The sequence below is a fragment of the Amborella trichopoda genome, chromosome 5 (genome assembly GCF_054954075.1).
Source record: "Amborella trichopoda isolate Santa Cruz 75 chromosome 5, AtrichopodaSantaCruz75HAP2 v2.0, whole genome shotgun sequence".
Classification (NCBI taxonomy): Eukaryota; Viridiplantae; Streptophyta; class Magnoliopsida; order Amborellales; family Amborellaceae; genus Amborella; species Amborella trichopoda.
In genome coordinates, this window is record NC_142340.1 from 5623601 (window position 1) to 5641397 (window position 17797).

General features: G+C 33.4%; 1 protein-coding gene across 4 annotated transcripts; it reads left to right on the forward strand.

The window, feature by feature from the left end:
- Positions 1-3104: 3104 nt before the first annotated feature.
- LOC18443494 (nudix hydrolase 8) lies at positions 3105-16054 on the forward strand. Of its 4 annotated transcripts, XM_011628470.3 has the most exons (9): positions 3105-3408; positions 7042-7310; positions 10493-10558; positions 11274-11411; positions 11638-11715; positions 12747-12797; positions 12962-12996; positions 14786-14894; positions 15664-16054. In XM_011628470.3, exons 1-9 carry the CDS (start codon positions 3276-3278, stop codon positions 15838-15840), a joined length of 1056 nt encoding a protein of 351 aa, XP_011626772.2. In that variant the 5' UTR covers positions 3105-3275; the 3' UTR covers positions 15841-16054. The 4 variants fall into 4 exon arrangements, with proteins under 4 accessions (XP_011626772.2, XP_088723206.1, XP_088723208.1 ...); XM_088867080.1 differs by lacking the exon at positions 12962-12996; XM_088867082.1 differs by lacking the exons at positions 3105-3408; positions 7042-7310 and adding an exon at positions 10074-10196.
- The last annotated feature ends 1743 nt before the right edge of the window (positions 16055-17797 follow it).

Consider the following 17797-nt stretch of genomic DNA (forward strand, 5'->3'; position numbering starts at 1 on the left):
CGTATAAAATGATACTTATTAAAGTATTACAGTATTACGGTACTATAAGTACCGTAATATATTTTCAAGGTATTACGGTACTCGAAGTACTGTAATTCTATCAATGCCTTTACGATAGAAAGACTACCTGTAAATGGCATTTTCATCAAAAAAACGTGAAAATTGGAAAAAAAAGGTGTGGGTGAGGTTTTGGGAAGTTTGGGGGTTTTTTTTTTTTTTTTTTCTAATTTTGTTAAAATTAGGGTATATTAGCGATACTTTTCCTATATTTTTCTTTGTAGAAACGTATAATAAGATATAGAGAAATTTACTTATTTTTTTAAAAAAATAAAATTGGATTGTTATAGTGTGTCATTTCTCTTCATAAACTTTGTTTTGGACTTTGAACTTGGTAAATGGTATGTTACTTTCAAGGGTAAATCTAACTTTTTTTTGGTACCAAAGATAAATGATCTTATTGTATATTTTTCTTTGTGGAAATGTATGATAAGATATAGAAAAGTTTAAGTACAGAACGTATAAAAAAATATATTACTACATGGTTCATATTTTGGGTCTTATTATGGTGAGATCTTATTTTTTGTAATTTGTTTTTTTATTTTTTTATTTCACCCCCATTACAAATCTGCATTTCAAACTCTTCAAAGCACGTACCAAAAAAAAAATTGACATATTTAAGTAGTTTGAAAGTCCAACTCTCAAACTACTCCCATATATTTGGACTTTCCACGATTTGAAGTTGGATTTTTGAACAGTCCAAAACAAAAAAATTAAATGTAATTGGATGGTTCGAAATTTGGACTTTCAAACCGTCTTAACACAAATTTTTTTTTTTTTGAATGTTGAGCTTTGGAACCACCTAAACATGTCAATTTTTTCTTTTTTTCTGTTTTTTTTTTTTATATATATTATGGGGATTTGATAATACCGAACCACACAAACACACATTTCAGCTGCTCGAAAGTTAGACCTTCAAACCGCCCAAATAATTTTTTTTTTTTTTTGTATTTTGGGTAGTTCAGAGACTTTCAAATTGAGAATAAGGTCGAAATAAAAATTACTAAAAAAGGTTGTAACATCAACCTAATATGATAAAAAAATATGAACCATGCAATGCTATATCTTTTTTCCCCTCCATATGTAAATTTGTCCAAAATGTAGACTGAAAGCTAAAAGCCTAAAACACATCGATTCAAGAATATGCCAATCATCTCTCTCTCACAAACACACACATCAATCTCAAGAGTGGGCCATTTTGTATGCAATGGGACTCCTAAAGGACCTCATGAAGAAGCATAATGCTCCCATATGAACAAGCATATATTCTCAAACCATATTCGACCATATGTAAATTCTAGGCCTTTGGTTATGACTGAATTATTCATTCTTATCCATTGAGCAAATAGTGCTTGGTTCTTGCAGGGATGCTCTTAAAATTCACATTCCAACGGCTTTGGTAAGAGGAGGAAAAAGAATATTCCCAAACCATAAAAGCCAACTAACTTTTGATTTAGTTGGAGAACACACTTAAAAAAAAAAGAAATTGGTTTTTTTGTTTCTATGTATATGATGTTGCACAAAAGTTATATCTTCATGCAAATTAATATGAAAGTTTAACACTTCATTGTTTAACTATATATTATATAAAAATATGATATTGCACAAAGATTAACTCTTCATTGTTGTATATCTTTATGCAAATTAATACAATGAATGGGATTCTCGCACAAACCCCTGCTAATGTAGTAGAAAGAATAGAACTTTTTTTTTCAGTGATGGAAGTTTTTTGTTTTTTTTTTTGGGTAATTTAGTGGGGTAGTACATGCCCCTATCTATTTTTGAAATGGTTAGTGGTTTTTTAAGGTATAAATTGGAATGAAAGCCACAATATTCAACTGAGGTGTGGGGAAGTTCTTTTCAAGTGACACCCTGATTATGATATTTTTAAGTGGTTACAATTAATTTTTTTTTTTTTAACTTTACAATTTAATATTAGAGTGAGAGGCATTTATTCAATTCACAGTGCTACGTGTTTAGTAGTTGGTGGTAGATTTTTCACTAATATCTCACGTATTTTACATCATGATTGCTACAGTTTGGATATGCAAATTATATATAAAATTTGTGAGCTTTATTCAAAATCTCTTTATTCTAGTAAAGTAAGCAAGTTTCTATCCGACTGTCTTGCCCTCAACAATATGGAGAGTGGAAGACAGTTGCCAAATTTTATTCACTTTAACTGCTTAAATTTGATGGAGTCTATTCAGTGTTAGAAAAGGTGCAATCCCATTGTCTGTGTGCGAGAGAGGGTGAGGAAGGACAATTATTTCACGATCCAATTTGTATCTAGATTTGGATCCGAAAAGTATACATGGCATTTAAATTCAAATCCAGACCCAATCGGATCTAGAATATTTAGATATGGATCAAGATCTGAAAAGTATATGGGATCTAGATTTGAATACGGATCTAAAAAAATATTTTATATATTATTTCATATCTATAAAATAATATATAACAAAAAAATACTATACATTATATATTTAAAAAATAGTATACAATATATATTTATGTAACATGGGATCCAGATTTGAATACGAATCCAAAAAGATTATTTTATATATTATTTCATATCTATAAAATAATATATAACAAAAAAATACTATACAATATGTATTTAAAAAATAGTAATATATATAGTAACATGGGATCTAGATTTGAATATATATCCAAAAAATTTATTTTATATATTATTTCATATCTATAAAACAATATATATAAAAAAAAAAACTATACAATATATATATATATAATATTTTAATAATCGGATCAGATCCACTTGTACCCAAATCCAATCAAAATTATTATTCTGATCCAAGGTTTGGATCGGGATCTAACTAATCTTGGACCTATACCCGGATCCAATTTCGGGTCCAAAATTCGGGTTTTGAGTGGAATCTGATAAATTCTCAGCCCTACCAAATTGCCCTATACAAGAGTCGGATATGATAAATTCTCAGCCGTACCAATTTGCCCTGTACAAGAAGCATTATACCTTGGTTTTGCCACCCTGACATCAGGTGCAACTTCTTTATTTCACCATCAGATAGAGAGAGAGAGAGACAGGGAGAGGAACAGTATTTGACAATCCAGTATGCCCCACTTAAAAGGCATTATCCCATAGATTTGCCACTCCTGACATCAGATGCTTATAGGCTATAAATTGGGTCCATAACAAACTTTCAATGAGAAAAACAATATAGTGTCCATGAACTATGGCCATGATGATGGAGTGCAGTGTCATGGGTTCATCACTCTTTCAATCCCCATCATCAGACACAAAGTTTTCATGGAAAAAGGAGTTCAGTTCTCATGGAAATCTCAGCACGGAAACCAGCCTAGCAAGAGGTGAATAAAGATACATCTTCTACTTCAAACTGAATATTAGTTCAGGTTTTGCATGTAAATATGCCTTCTTTTTCTTTTTCATATATTAAATGTTACTTTTTCTGTTGTTTTCCTTAGAAACATCTTATATGCTTAAAAGAGGAATTGGGTTTGCATAAGGTTCCAACCTTAACCAATAAAATTAAGGTGCACCACCAAACTTTGTCATGAAATACAACTTCGGTCTCGAAAATACTTAGAATGTTTCAAGAATTTATTAGTTATCTTTTATTATGAATGTTTAAATTCCAAAATGGTTCAAATCAATCATATCTATAAACAGATAAAAATCTTGAAAATAGACGGTCTAAATATTGTATTGAAAGATATAGTATTTTTAAGACTTAAATCTCTTTGTTTCTCCATATCTACACATCTTGATGTCAAGATGATTAATTATATTTTTTCTCAACATCAAACAACCTTTTTCGAAAGATTCCCGAGGCGCACCTTAATTCTACATTCTAAGGGGACAACCATATCTAACTTTTTCCATAAAAGAGTGCTTTAGTAAAGCATTTGTTGTGACCAATCCAATGAGAAGTAACCTTTGTGCACTAAGAAGGCATAGCTTGTCGCGAAGACTAGTGACTAGGCTCCCTAAGAGTGCTCTCTCTCGCTTATAACAACAATAAAGAAAATATATGGTCAAAACCCTTTACAAAATCATAAAAGGAACAGGGACCTAAAATGCCCCACAAATATATCTTTGTCTTGGGTTTATTCTACTGTGAAGTCTTACTTTTTCAGCTTTTAATTTTTATTATTATTCTACAACCTTCAATTTGAGAATCTAATTTTTAAACCCAAAAAACTATCTGGGCAGTTTGAGTTTCCTACTTTCGTCCCCCATGAAACATAACAAATAAAGTATTCATGTTGAACCACAGAAAACACAAAAAAAGTAATATGTTTGAACAGTTTAAAAGTCCAACTATTAAACTCCCAAAAATTAAAAAAATTAGGTTGTTAAAAAAGTTTAACTTTTGAACTATCGAAACACATTAGATATTGTGTATTCTGAGTGATATAAACATTAGACTTTTGAACTTCCTGATGTTTGTTTTTAAGGCTATTTTAAAGTTTGCATTTCAAATCAAGGGTAAAATGGAAATAAAGAGATTTTAAGAAAGTAGGATATTACATTAAAATGACCCAAAATATGGACCATTTTGTAGCATCACAGCTTATTTTGGTTCGATATATAAATTTCCCAAGCAGTAAGCAAGTCAACCACCCCAATTAAGATTCATAGTTTTATTTTGATTTCATTCAGATACCTCCTCAAAGCATTTTTTCAAAATCCAAGTTGCCCATGTTCAAAGTTGAGACCCTCAACAATTAGGGGCATTTCAATAGCGTGACTGACCTTCAACAAGCAGTGATACTCCCATTATTTTGTTAGAGCCTCATGAAATACCCTGTTTGTTTAGGGATTTTAAGGTAACCTAAGCCTTTTTTTTTAAGATAGCATGTTAATAAAAAGTTAAAAGTTATTCCTCTAATATAAATTGGAATGCTTTGAACCTTTTTTTTGTAATTTTTTTTCATTTTATAAGGGGTTTTGATCTAGATGATTTTTTTCCCTAGTGACTATAAATTTTTTTTTTTTCGTAATTTTTTATGATTTTGTAAGAGGTTTTGACCCTTTAGATACCATAACATGAATATAAACTCATGTTTTATTGAGCCATCGGCCCCCTGGCCAACGGTGCCCTAAACCCGTTCCCTCAGCAGTGATTATAACTCAATAAGAGCCAGGGAACACAGAGATAACCTAATTTGTGGGCAGTTTCATTCCATCAAAGTCCTCCCGGTATCTTAGATTGGTGGTCTAGTCCTCACTCAAATGGGGATGGCAACGGGACCCGACTGGACCTCGATTTGACCAGACCCGATTGGACCCGATCCAAAAAGAGAAAAAAATATATAGTTAAGTATATTTAAATATTTTGTTAAATATATACATATATTATATAAAAAGTACGGTTTGTATAAGATCGAGGCTCTAAACAATCAAAGTCAGACGCCCTTTCAAATAGTGTCGAGGAATGTGGTTTTAATATTGGAAATCTTTGTAATAGCCTTAAAAAAAATTTCATATCTAATTATAAAATTTAAAGTTTAAAAAATAGTGTAGATCGAGCTAATCAATGAGGACTTTAAAATCTTGAAAAGTAACAGTCCAAAAATATATTACAAGATACACTATTTCCAAAACTTGAAAACCAAATTTTCTCATGTCTATGCATCTTGAGGTCGGTCAATTTGAGAATTTGTGGACATCAAAATAATCTCTTCTAGGGAAATTTTTGAGGTGTGCCTTCATTGTTATATAAACTTTTTTATAATTAAATATTATAATTAAATTTATATAATAATATTTATTTTAATATTATATATTAAATCTTATTTAAATAATAACACTATTCGGATCGAATCCACATAGACTGAGGCCAAAATTGTGTTTGGGTCCAAATTTTTGGACCCATATCGGGGCCTGGGTCGGGTCCTATCCAGTTCCACCCCTACACTCAAAAGAAATCTGATGCGTAACACGCATGATTGTGTACAGTAGAGCACGGGTGTGAATCGGGTGGTTCGACCAACCTAGCCTTGTGTGGACTGGACCTTGGAGTCCGATCTGGGTCGCTATACCTCATATCGTTTGGCGGGTCAAGCAAGCTGAACCCAAATATGTACATGCGCACACATAAGAATATATTATTTATGTATTTGAAAATATAATATTAAGCATTATAATTCTTTTATTCATGACATGTATCAGGATCCGGTTCAGGTCCAAATGTCTGAAGAGGTCGGTCCAAACTAAACCCAACCTACTTATTTGTACCCCTTAGTCAGTAGAGAGTGTGTTGAGACTAGTGTTTATAAACTCGGCAGGTCCAACTGGAACCAGACAATGTTTGATCCGATTTTGGCCAATTGTGGTGGTCTGTCTGGATATTTAAAGAATAAAAATAAAAAAATTATATAAATTTCTAAAAAATAAGGGATGTTTGTAATACGACATTTTAGAACAGATTGGAAAATATTTTGTCTATGAATACTTATTTTTATATTTTTCCATCTTTTTTGGAAAATAAAAAAAATGCTCTAGGGCACAAATCGATATTTTAAAATTTATTTTTTCCTTGATTTTCAACTACTTTATCTAGAAGTGCTTTGTTTAATCATATATTTACGCTTTTTAAGATTTGTTTCGTAATTTTTTTAACACTTTTTTGACCGGACTAGTCCGTTAGGATGGTTGAAGTTTGAACTAGCTGGGTTATGGAGTTACTCAGAATGGCCGGTTCCAAGCCGGTTCGATTTTTCGAACAGTGGTTGAGAGTGTGTGTGCCATGATTGCATGACGAGAGAGAGAGAGCAGTGTTTAATCATTTCCACCCTCTCTCAGGTCTACTGAGTGCTGATTCCACGACGCTGTCTTCCTTTGACGCCATAAGCAGTAAATGCATGTCTCTTAAAGTTTTCATGTTAAATTATCAGTAATTTTACCAGAACTCTGTCTCTCTTCTTCTGTATGCTGATCAATAACTCATCGAAATTCGTCATTCCTTCTTGTTTCAGGCTCTGCAATCAAGCCATCTTGCTTGGTAACAAAAAGATCACCAAAAAGCAGTCTCTCTCATATTCGCAATGCTCTTCTTCGAGGAGCTACAAAGATAAATGGAGACAATGGTGTTTTCTCAAATACTTCAGTCTCTGAAAAAACTGAATCGCTTGATTCTTATGAAGATGATTATGATGGAGAAATTATTGATCCTGATCGTTTGCCATCAAATGCCGCTACTTTCGCTTCTTCGCTTAGAGCTTCACTTTCTGATTGGAAATTGAAGGTGAGCTTTCCATGTAACATTTTCCTGCAAATTTTCAAGCTGAATATCATTTCAATGGAACTCTGCCTTCTTCATGTGTTCTTTCCCAAGTGCAATGGCTCCCATAAAATCTTCAGCATAAGCATAGTTTATATCTTGGGTGCGGTTTGTATAAAGCTGAGCCTCTAAACAAACAAAATAGAGCCCACCATAAAATAGTATGGAGAAATGTGGTTTTAATATTGAAAATCTTTGTGATAGCCTTAAAATATATTTTTATTTTTAATTATAAAATTTAAAGCTTAAAAAATAGTGTAGATCGAGCATATCTATGAACACTTGGAAATCTTGAAATTTGATAGTCCAAAAATACATTACAATATACACTATTTCCAAAACTTGAATCCAATTTTTTCTCATGTCCCTGCACCTTGATGTCGAGATGATCAATTTGAAAATATTTGGGCATCAAAACAACCTTTTTTAATAAATTTTTTGAAGTTGGCTCTAATTTAATTGTTTAAAGCCTTGGCTCTATATAAACTTTTCTCTTATATCTTTGTGATGGCAATCTGCCTCTTCCATGCTATGATTTCCTGCAAATTCTCAGGCTTGGTTTGTATCTTTGTAGGGGATGTGTCCTCTTCGTGTCTAGCTCTTATGTATTATGGATTCATGACATCTTAAACTCCATTGATATTTTGTGGTGGCCTAATGGATTTATGCCTTATTCAACTGAAACTTTTCGATCTTATGATTTCCTGTAAAACCTCATGGTTGTATCTGCCTTCTTTCCTATTAAGCACTGAAGCTCAAATCTCAGTTAGCTGGAGTAAGAGAGAAGTCATAAATCCGAATGTTACAATAACTTCTTAGTTTTTAATAAATACCCACATTATGCGAAGTGTAGAAAAAAAAAAAGCCGATTAGAACACTTTGATAGTTATCAACACTAAACTGGAGTAATGGTCCGACCAGTCATAACTCTGACCAGACCCTTGGCCGTTTGGTTCAAAGTAAAAATCAGGCTAGGTCAAAAACTGGTCGAAACAAATACGTAGCCAGTTTTGGCCAGCTGGTTTCAACTGACGATCGAACTAGTTTTGACTGGACCATTCACCTCACTGGTTCGTTGACCAATTTAATCTTGATAACACAAATATATATATATATATATATATATATATATATATATATATATATATATATATATATATATATATATATATATATATATATATAGGTTTGTTTAAAGTAAACAACCCCTCAAAATACAAATGTTCAAGTTAAAGGGGAGTGATGGTTGTATTTATCAATATAATAATTATTTTTTTATTAAAAAAGTTATTTAAATAGGTAAATTTACCATTAAGTACTGGTAAATTTGAAATTTTTACAAAAATACAATGGTATTTTGGAAGTTAGTGTCCTGAAACTTTATTTGTAAAGTGCATTTGTCTTTTAGTTCAAATTTCAATTTTACCCTTTATGGAGATGACAAAATTACCTTTTGTCTTGTACTAATATTTACAAAATTGCCCCAAAAGAATAACTTTTTTTTAAAAAATAAACTACCGAATTAATAAATCCACCCTTCACAACCTTTATAATTTAAAAAGTTGTGAAGTTTAAAATATATATATATAGCATAACATCAAATACACGATATTTTCCTTTAGTTTGAGTCCACACTGCAACAATCTAGTAGATTGGGTTTTTACAAGACTTTATATTTGTGATTAAGTGAATCCTAAGAACACCATAGTTCATATTTAGCGTTCTTAGTGCTTTAGGATGCCCTTGAATGAAGAGGTGTGATGGAAGTGTCATAAGTCATAAGTCTACAATATGAGCCCTATTTTTATCTCAGGAAAGTATACCTTACAGCCGTGGTGTATTTTGTATGATACATCACATGCACATTCAACACCAGTTCCTGATAATGGATGTCGGTGACTAACTGCTGCTTGAGGTGACAAACATTCATCCAACTATAGCTAAATCTTCCAATTACTGTTATTGGTTTTTATAAAGGCCTCTTATATTTTAGGGAAAATTACAAATAACCTTCAATAATATACTTTCTATGCAATTAACCCCCAACCTAACTTTATCTATCATTTTTTTCTCCAAAATATACTTTCTTAGCAAATACCCCCAAATACAAAAAGCTACATTTGTTTTACAAAAATACCCCTTTTGTACAAAAAGAAAATAATTTTGGTCGGACATTCACGTGGCCATACCTACATATCGCACTTTTGTAAAAAAAAAAAAAAAAAAAGGTGCTGCAGCGCGTGTTTGTTTTGCCGAACCACACTTTTGTCCAAAAACAGCAGTGCCAAACCCATTATTCAATTTGTCGGACCCGCAGTTTTGACCAGAAAGGAAGTGCCGGACCGCATGTCTGCCGGACCGCACTTTTGTCCATAAACAATAGTGTCGGACCACTTATTCAATTTGTCGGACCGCAGTTTTGACCAGAACGAAAGTGCCGGATGGCATGTATGTTCTGCCCGATCGCAGTTTTGACCAGAACGAAAAGTGTCGGACCACTTGTTTTGACTGCCGGACTGCAGTTGTGACTAGAACGAAAAGTGCCAGACTACTTGTTTTGACTGCCCGACCACAGTTTTGACCGAACGTGGGAAAGAGGAGAGAGAGGCATGGGTAAAAGTGTGAGGGTAGTTTAGCCTTTTTTTTGGTTTTTTTGGGTTGGGGGTATTTGCTAAGAAAGTATGTTTTGGGGTAAAAAATGAAAGAAAAAGCTCCTTTTGGAGGTAAGTTGCATAGGAACTGTATACTTGTTTTTTTCTTTTTTTTTTTGATAATTTTCCCTACTTTTTGTCGTCAAAACAATCAAGGTTTTAGCAACATCCTTGAAGTGCCCTGGTTTAGGTGATAAAGGTGTTCAATTTAACTCGCAGAGTCCTTGTTATTTTTCCTTGAATTATGGTACATAGCTTCCTTATGCATGGAATTCTGTAATCATTTCTACGCAAGCTATATTTCCTTTATGAGACATTGTGGGGACTTTTCATTCGATATGTCGTCGGAATTATTGTAATGCTCAGTCATTTATCATTCCCATGGCGTTTATGATATTTACTGATTGCTAATAAAGAACACTCTTACATGTAGATTAGAAAGAGATGGAACTTATGGGTCCAAGTTATCTAATTTCTATTTCATCTGTAATGTAGGGGAAGAAGGGAATCTGGCTGAAGATATATCAAGATAAATGTGACCTTGTTCCAGTTGCAATAAAGGTAAAAAATTAAAAACTACAACCTCCTAGCAAATTTCTTGGGATTATTGAGCTCTTAATTGTTGGAGATGGTTCCTCAATGGCTTTCTTAATTCATAACAAAGGAATTTTTGAAGAGCAAGTACATGTAATCTGACGTCATTCCTCGATGTTTAGAGGACTCAAAAAGTACTTTTTTGAAGTTTAATGTAAGTTGCATGTTGTTTCCCTGATTTTATTCTGATATGTTTCATGTAAAGGCAAATGCTAAAGCCACATATTCATTATCTTTTTTGATGGAAAGGATTTCAATAATTGATTAGCTGTGGCATTATATTAACTAGGATTTTCATTTTAAGTTTGGAATTTTGTTATGAAATATCACTTCACAGAATGAGGCAATGGGATTCATAGAATGTGCTTTGTGGGGTCAAGCACCATAAACTAGTGGTGTTACTGGGACAAAGATCTTAATTTTAATCTGTGGGGATGGGAATGAACTTATGTCATCAATGCATTGTGTATATTGATATGCTGACTCCAGATGTGTCCCACAGAAAAAATTGTCAAGACAAAACTGATTTACAAAGAGTTTTGAAGTAGGTCCTTGTTATAGTGGCACCACCTTGAGACAAATGCAATCAAATTATTTTTATGCATGATATGTTGGTATATGTGAACTTTTACTTTCTGAAATTAGAATTTTCTTAATCATATTTATACGTTTATGCCTTCAGGAGGGATTCACATATCATCACGCCGAACCAGGATATGTGATGCTAACATATTGGATACCTAAAGAGCCTTGCTTGCTTCCCTCCAGTGCTTCTCATTTGGTTGGAGTTGGGAGTTTTGTAATCAATGATAAAAAGGAGGTGCAGTTTGAATCCTTTAATGATTTTCCATTCCGATTATGGTGTGTTTCTTCATGCATTCTTATGCAATGAATATATACATGGAGATAAAATCTGGACATATATATGCATTTTCTGTTGCCATTGTTTTGGTGTTCAATTATCTTCTCTGTGACTTGAATATCAATACCATGTTCTTCTTTTTTCCTCTTTTATAAGATGACTCTGAATGCAACTTGTTGTGCAGGTGCTGGTAGTGCAAGAAAAGAAGTGTGCCTTAAGGTGTTCAGGAGTTTGGAAATTCCCAACTGGATTTGTTGACAAGGTATTCATATTACTTTGGATTTCCTTAAGTATTAAACTTATAGAGTAACAATTTATGACTAAAGTTACAATTTCCCTGATTCCCAATAGTATTTTTTGGGTTATTATCAGTAACTATTTTTGGGTTCTGGTTAAAGTGGCTTCGATTTATTTTTTCGTAAAGGCCAGGTTGATGTGCTACATGTGTGTATGTGTTTGTGTGTATATATATGAATCTTCAGCAAACTTGTACTTCCATATTGCTGGTTCTAGTCATATTTTCTTTGCAAGGTTAATCCATGAGGTCAGTTAAGTTGGGGGTGAGAGGATCTTGAGGGGTTTGTTTACTCTTTAGCAGTGTCAGAAAATATCTTACATTTCTATTCTATTGGAGTGAAGTCAAATTTGGTACAAATTCTTAGGAGCTAAAGGAAAAGTGCCCCAGGGGTAGAAGTTATATTAAGTTCAAACCAATGGTCAAGTCCTGTCTCAGGCTAGGAACTGGGCACCTGCTCAAGTCAAGTAACTCGGGCCCGGATCTGCCGGAGTCATCTACGAGCCCAAAAAAGGCTAAATAGTTGTGAAATAAAATACAAATGAAGTTGTTAAACTAGAAAGAATGAGTAAAAAGTATATAAACAGTATTAGAAGTTCACAAAAGATGGAAAACAATAATATAAACATAGTGGAATATGGAAAAAAATGATTTATAGTTTGAAACAATTTAGAAATCTATGACTGGAATAGAACCATAAGCATGGAATAGAACCATAAGCATTTGAAAATTGTTTTGTTATTTGCTATCAATCGTTTTACTTCCCATTTGGAAAAATGCTGAACTAAATTGATTTAAGACTTGACAAATTACATCATAACATTACCTGACGACTTGTTATCCATTTGCGTGTCATTCAAGTTTCAGAACATAACGCATATGGGACCTAAATTTCATGGATAGTGTTTTTTTTTTTCCCCCATTTTTTCACCCTTCATTGTGCTTGGTATATGATACCGTAAAATATCTTATTTGTCTCTCTCTGAATGACTTTGCAGTCCGAGGAGATATTTGCAGGAGCCATAAGAGAAGTCAAAGAAGAAACTGGTGTAAGAAAAAAAAAAACCATTCCATGTTTTGCTTATATTTTTCCATTTCATTAACCAAGATAGCTTTCCAAAATCTTAGTGTTAAATTATTCCTGATACTAGTCTTGTTATTCACCTGATTAATGTCTTAGAGACAAAATTTATTTTGTTGTTACTTGTTCCAGATTGATGCTGAATTTGTAGAAGTGATTGCTTTCAGGTAGGAATAAGTGAAATTCTTCTCCTCATCTCTAGAGTCTCTTTCCTCAAATGTTTGAACTGTGCCGTGTACAAGTAGAAGGACAATATAACACCTTTGCTTTAATGATTACTCCTTATGCATAGATGCCCACTGTATGCCAATACGTTTATAGAGTTAATATTTTCTCCTTTGTTTTTATTGGCCCCATTTTACAGCAGCAAAAATTTGCAGTGTTGGTATAGCTAATGCAAATTTTAAAGTCGAAAAAGCATGTTTCAGTATAGACCAAATTCCATACCAATTAACTTTTTTGTCTTTTTTGAGAAACTAAAGAAATTACCAAATCAATGTAAAATACTCATCATTCATTTTGTTTTTGGGTAAAATACAATACAAATCGTACTTTTAAGTGCTCATCAAGTACCTTTAACTTGTTTAGGCCTGAATTACGAACATATACATGGCCACATCACAGAAACTAGCCTCTCTCTGCTCGCAATGAATCATTGCACCCGATGGCACCTTGGACTGGTTCATTTGCCATTCCGACCTTCTCCATCAATTAACTGTCATCTAACTTTCCATCCTGGCTCACAACAAGTAATTGTACTTGCACCTAGGAATGGTAGACCATTCCTGACCCTGCATATAGTATCCCACATTTCTTCAACAGAGCACTGTAAGTTTCAGTCTATGATAGTATGTGAACCTTCATCTATTACAGCTCAGCCCACGAAACATGAAGGCTCATATATATCTGCACTAAGTTACCTTTCCTAGGTTAAGTTTGTTGTATTGTCTTATTTAGATCAGTTCAGCATCCTTTTCAGGAAGGCCTTTCACTTCTATCTTTATACAGCCTCCCTCTTGAGCCACCAACAATTTATGGCGAAGACCTCATCCCTTGAACGTCTTCACTCTCAAGAGTTTAAATAGACTGTCATGTCCGATGGAAAGCATGCATTTCCCACCAATCTCTACTTCATATCCTTTGGTCTATGCTTGTACTAACTACTTGAGGATTACTCCTAAATCTGGAATTTGCCAAACTTCGCAAAAAAAGACACCTGGCGGAATTGTGTTCACAATTAAGCCTTTGGCCATAAGCATCAAACATTTGTTCCGAAGGCATTACAACATACTGTAAGTCACATTAATAAGAATTTGCATGACTCGGTATGTGAAAGAAGCTATGATCGAAGAAATTCATTCCCTGTAAAATATTGATAATCAGAACGTGGTTTCACCACCACCGAGTGGGAAAATTGTCGGGTCAAATGGATCTACAAGATCAATGATAAGGTTAATGGTGCTGTACTTGACAAAGCTAATTTAATTGATTGACCTAATAGTTCCAATTAGCTTGCTGCAAACCAAGCCCATTCCCACATCAACTCATTCTAAATATCGACAAAACGGATAAGGATGACAACTAAATCAGTTCTATATATAACAATTTTTAGTGTTTCAGCATATAATGATACATTTTATGCTATAGTATACATTGATAGCTTGAGTATAGACACTTTTTTGTTCCACGAGCCAATCAACAATCTGAAACCTTTTTATGTTCTCTTGCTGTGCATCAAAAGAACCCAAAGGCATGGTCATCAAAGAATTCTCTTTTGTTTCTTTTAAAAGTTGTATTATTTGTTATGACATTGTCATTTTCATCTCTCATGGGTGTAGATGCTATTTGTTGAATTTCTTTGGGATGTGCTCATTCCCCACATGTTACTCTACAACAGTGTCTAATTGTTATTGAGGCTGCGAAGAAAAAATTCTAACATTTATTCACAAAATCTAGGCATGCCCATTTCATGGATTTCGAGAAATCAGACTTATTCTTCATTTGCATGCTGAAACCCCTGTCAACAGTGATTACCACCGATGAATCAGAAATTCAAGCTGCCAAGGTGATTAATGCTGCCTCTGGTCAGAACCTAGAAGTATTATTGTATTGTCTATTACCAATTACTTAGGGGTGGCAATGGACCCGAACCTGACCCAGGACCCGAGGGGTAGACCCTATCCGGGTCTGGATCTAGGTATGGGTCCAAATATTGGATCCGGCAGGTTGGGTCTGGGTCCAAATCTTGGACCCGAATACTATTTGGGTCCGGATCTGGTAATATTTTTCGGGTCCCAATTCATGAAATATAATTAAATAAATAGATATTTAAATATAATTAAATACCTAGATATTTAAATTTTTGGGTCAGGTCCAATTGGGTCCAGGTCCGTGTCCGGATCCCACAAAATGTTTGTGGTTCCGGGTCTGGGTTCCACACTATATTTTTGGGTCCAAGTCCGGGTCCCAAATCATTTTTTTGGGTCTTGGCCGGACCTGGACCCGACCCAACCCCAAACAATTGGGAAAAGGCTTGGATTATGATAATGGTATAATATTCTGATTTTGATAGCATTTCCACAGTTTTTCCTTTGTTATCTTTTTTGTTTGGGTAGGTAAGTTGGTTTATATGGAGGCACACTAAAATGGGTGTCGATTCATTTGAACCAAATGTCACAGGACTCACATTTTCTTATCTTCATTTGCTAATTAAGCTAAAATGAGGCCCATGTAATATAGTCTATGCAACAAGCCATTGTGAGAAATGCAATGAAACTTTTCATTATTTCATTAAGACCAACTCATGGTCTACTGAACTTACTCTTGTTCTGCAGTGGATGCCTCTTGAAGAGTTCAAAGGACAGCCATTCTACCAAGAAGACTGCTTATCCAAGAAGGTGCTCGATTTATGCATTGCGAGCTTCAAGAACAGTTACCGAGGACTAACTGCTCGTCAGTTACGCTCGAAATTGGATGGGAAACTGTCATACCTCTATTATTGTAGTTGCTGAGAATTTGAGCACTGAACAGTTCACATACATCTGATGTGAATTGTCATTCAAGATATGAAGTGGCCCATTTGCTCATGCACATTCTGAACCTCTCGTTCATCAGACTGTAACATAGTAGGATTGAGGGGCCTTAGTAGGAAGGATGGCTTGTTGAGAAAATGATGACATCTTATATTATGCCATATATTACTGATTAATTGTGTTGCCGCTTAAATTTGAATTTGTTTTCATGCTGATCCGAAAGTTCTCAAAGTGAAACAAGCACATTGGCGGAAGCCAACTCAAAAATTAGTTGAAAAAGGGCTTTGACACTGATAATAAGATCTCAACGATTAAATCTGAGACAAGATGAAACATAGAAAAGTCGCACAAAATTTAGGGATGACAAGTTTTGATGTTCCTACAAAATACATCAAAAAATCTTGAGAAATTGCAATTATCGTTTGAAATTTAGTTCCATTAAAAGTTCTTCTAGCGACTGGGTTTCCAATATTTTGCCCTGAGTGTTTGACTACTCGGCAGACTCTCAAGTTCTTGGCCATGCCAAGTACCCGATACAATTCAGGTATATTGAAAATAGAAACTTAAATTATATATAAATTTGTGAGATCAATGTATAAAAATGATGTGTAATTTGATCATGATTTGTGAGTTTTGATTGTCAAGTGGCCTGCTTCGCTATTTTCTTTTTTTCTGGGTTTTCTGAAATGTCCCCAACCGTAAATCAATATTTTCAAATTCCATATTTTTTTTTATAGTTTTTTCAGCTTCTGTGGATTTCTTATGTTTTTAGTTTTGTTTCACTTTTTGAAGTTCCTATTTCATTTTTTAGCTTTTTTTTTTATGGGTGGGGGAAGTGTGTTGTTTTTAAATTTTTAGGGCTTTTTGGGCCCTTATACATTACTTAGCTAAGTCCACTTAGACTTGGCCGAGTAAATTGGCTCGGGCTAGGGCTGAGTCTAGAACTTTGAATTATTTTTTAAGAGTTTTATAGTGATTTTCTGCTGATTAGTCGTAAATGGTTTTTGCATTTTGAAGCCCTTCCCCATATCAAACTTGAGGGAGATGACAAGTGATTTTTCTAGGGAAATTTAAAGGAAGATCATGTTTTACTTTTAAAATCTAAAAAGTTTCATATATTTCATTTTTTACATTCAAGTGCTATATTTTGAAAGCATAAAGTGTTTTTAAATTTTATTTTTTTTCTACACAGTTGGTATGTCTATATTAATCATTATCACACGGCTATTAAAATTATTTCAAAAAAACTAAAAACAACATTTATTTTTTTAGTAATTTTATTTATTTTAAATTTTTTTATAATTATTTTTATAGGTGTGTGACGGTGAAAAGTATAAAGATGCTGAACTTGGGATGAATTTGATGTAGAGATAAAAACATAAAAAAAAAAAAAATAGTTTACACTCTAAAAAAAATAGGAGTTGAATGTAAAATGTGAAACATACAAAAATATTTTCAAATTCAAGAATAAAATATAATTTTCCTGTCAATTTCTCACCCAAAAGAAACAAACAATGAACGCTTCCTTAGGGTGGTCGACAGGCCAAAGGGAGTAAATGCCCAGCTAAGCACAATATTAAATGCAAAAAAACACAAAAATATGAAAACGAGAAATAAAATACATTTACACACCTATAATCCAAACATATCCATCTCTCTCAAAACTCTTCCAGATGTCATTTGCAGTGGCTTATTGTTTTACGGCTTCTCTAAACTAGGAATTGACAAGGAGTTTACAATTGCTATTTGTCATTAGATGTCAAATTGGATGGATTGTTGTTACAAAATTCAATTTTTTTTTTTTTTTAATTTTGAGTTGATCAATCGCACACAATCATAAGATTTGAAATCTGATAACAGGAGTGATAGTAACATTTTTGTATTAGAAGTAAGTAATCTCTTTGTATAAGTCATAAATGGTATCCTTTAGAATTTC

Coding starts and splice junctions, on each gene's coding strand:
- LOC18443494 (XM_011628470.3), top strand. CDS start 3,276: ATGGCCATGATGATGGAGTGCAGTGTCATGGGTTCATCACTCTTTCAA. Junction 10,559..11,273: donor TTGTTCCAGTTGCAATAAAG/GTAAAAAATTAA, acceptor TTATGCCTTCAG/GAGGGATTCACATATCATCA. Junction 11,412..11,637: donor TAATCAATGATAAAAAGGAG/GTGCAGTTTGAA, acceptor CTTGTTGTGCAG/GTGCTGGTAGTGCAAGAAAA.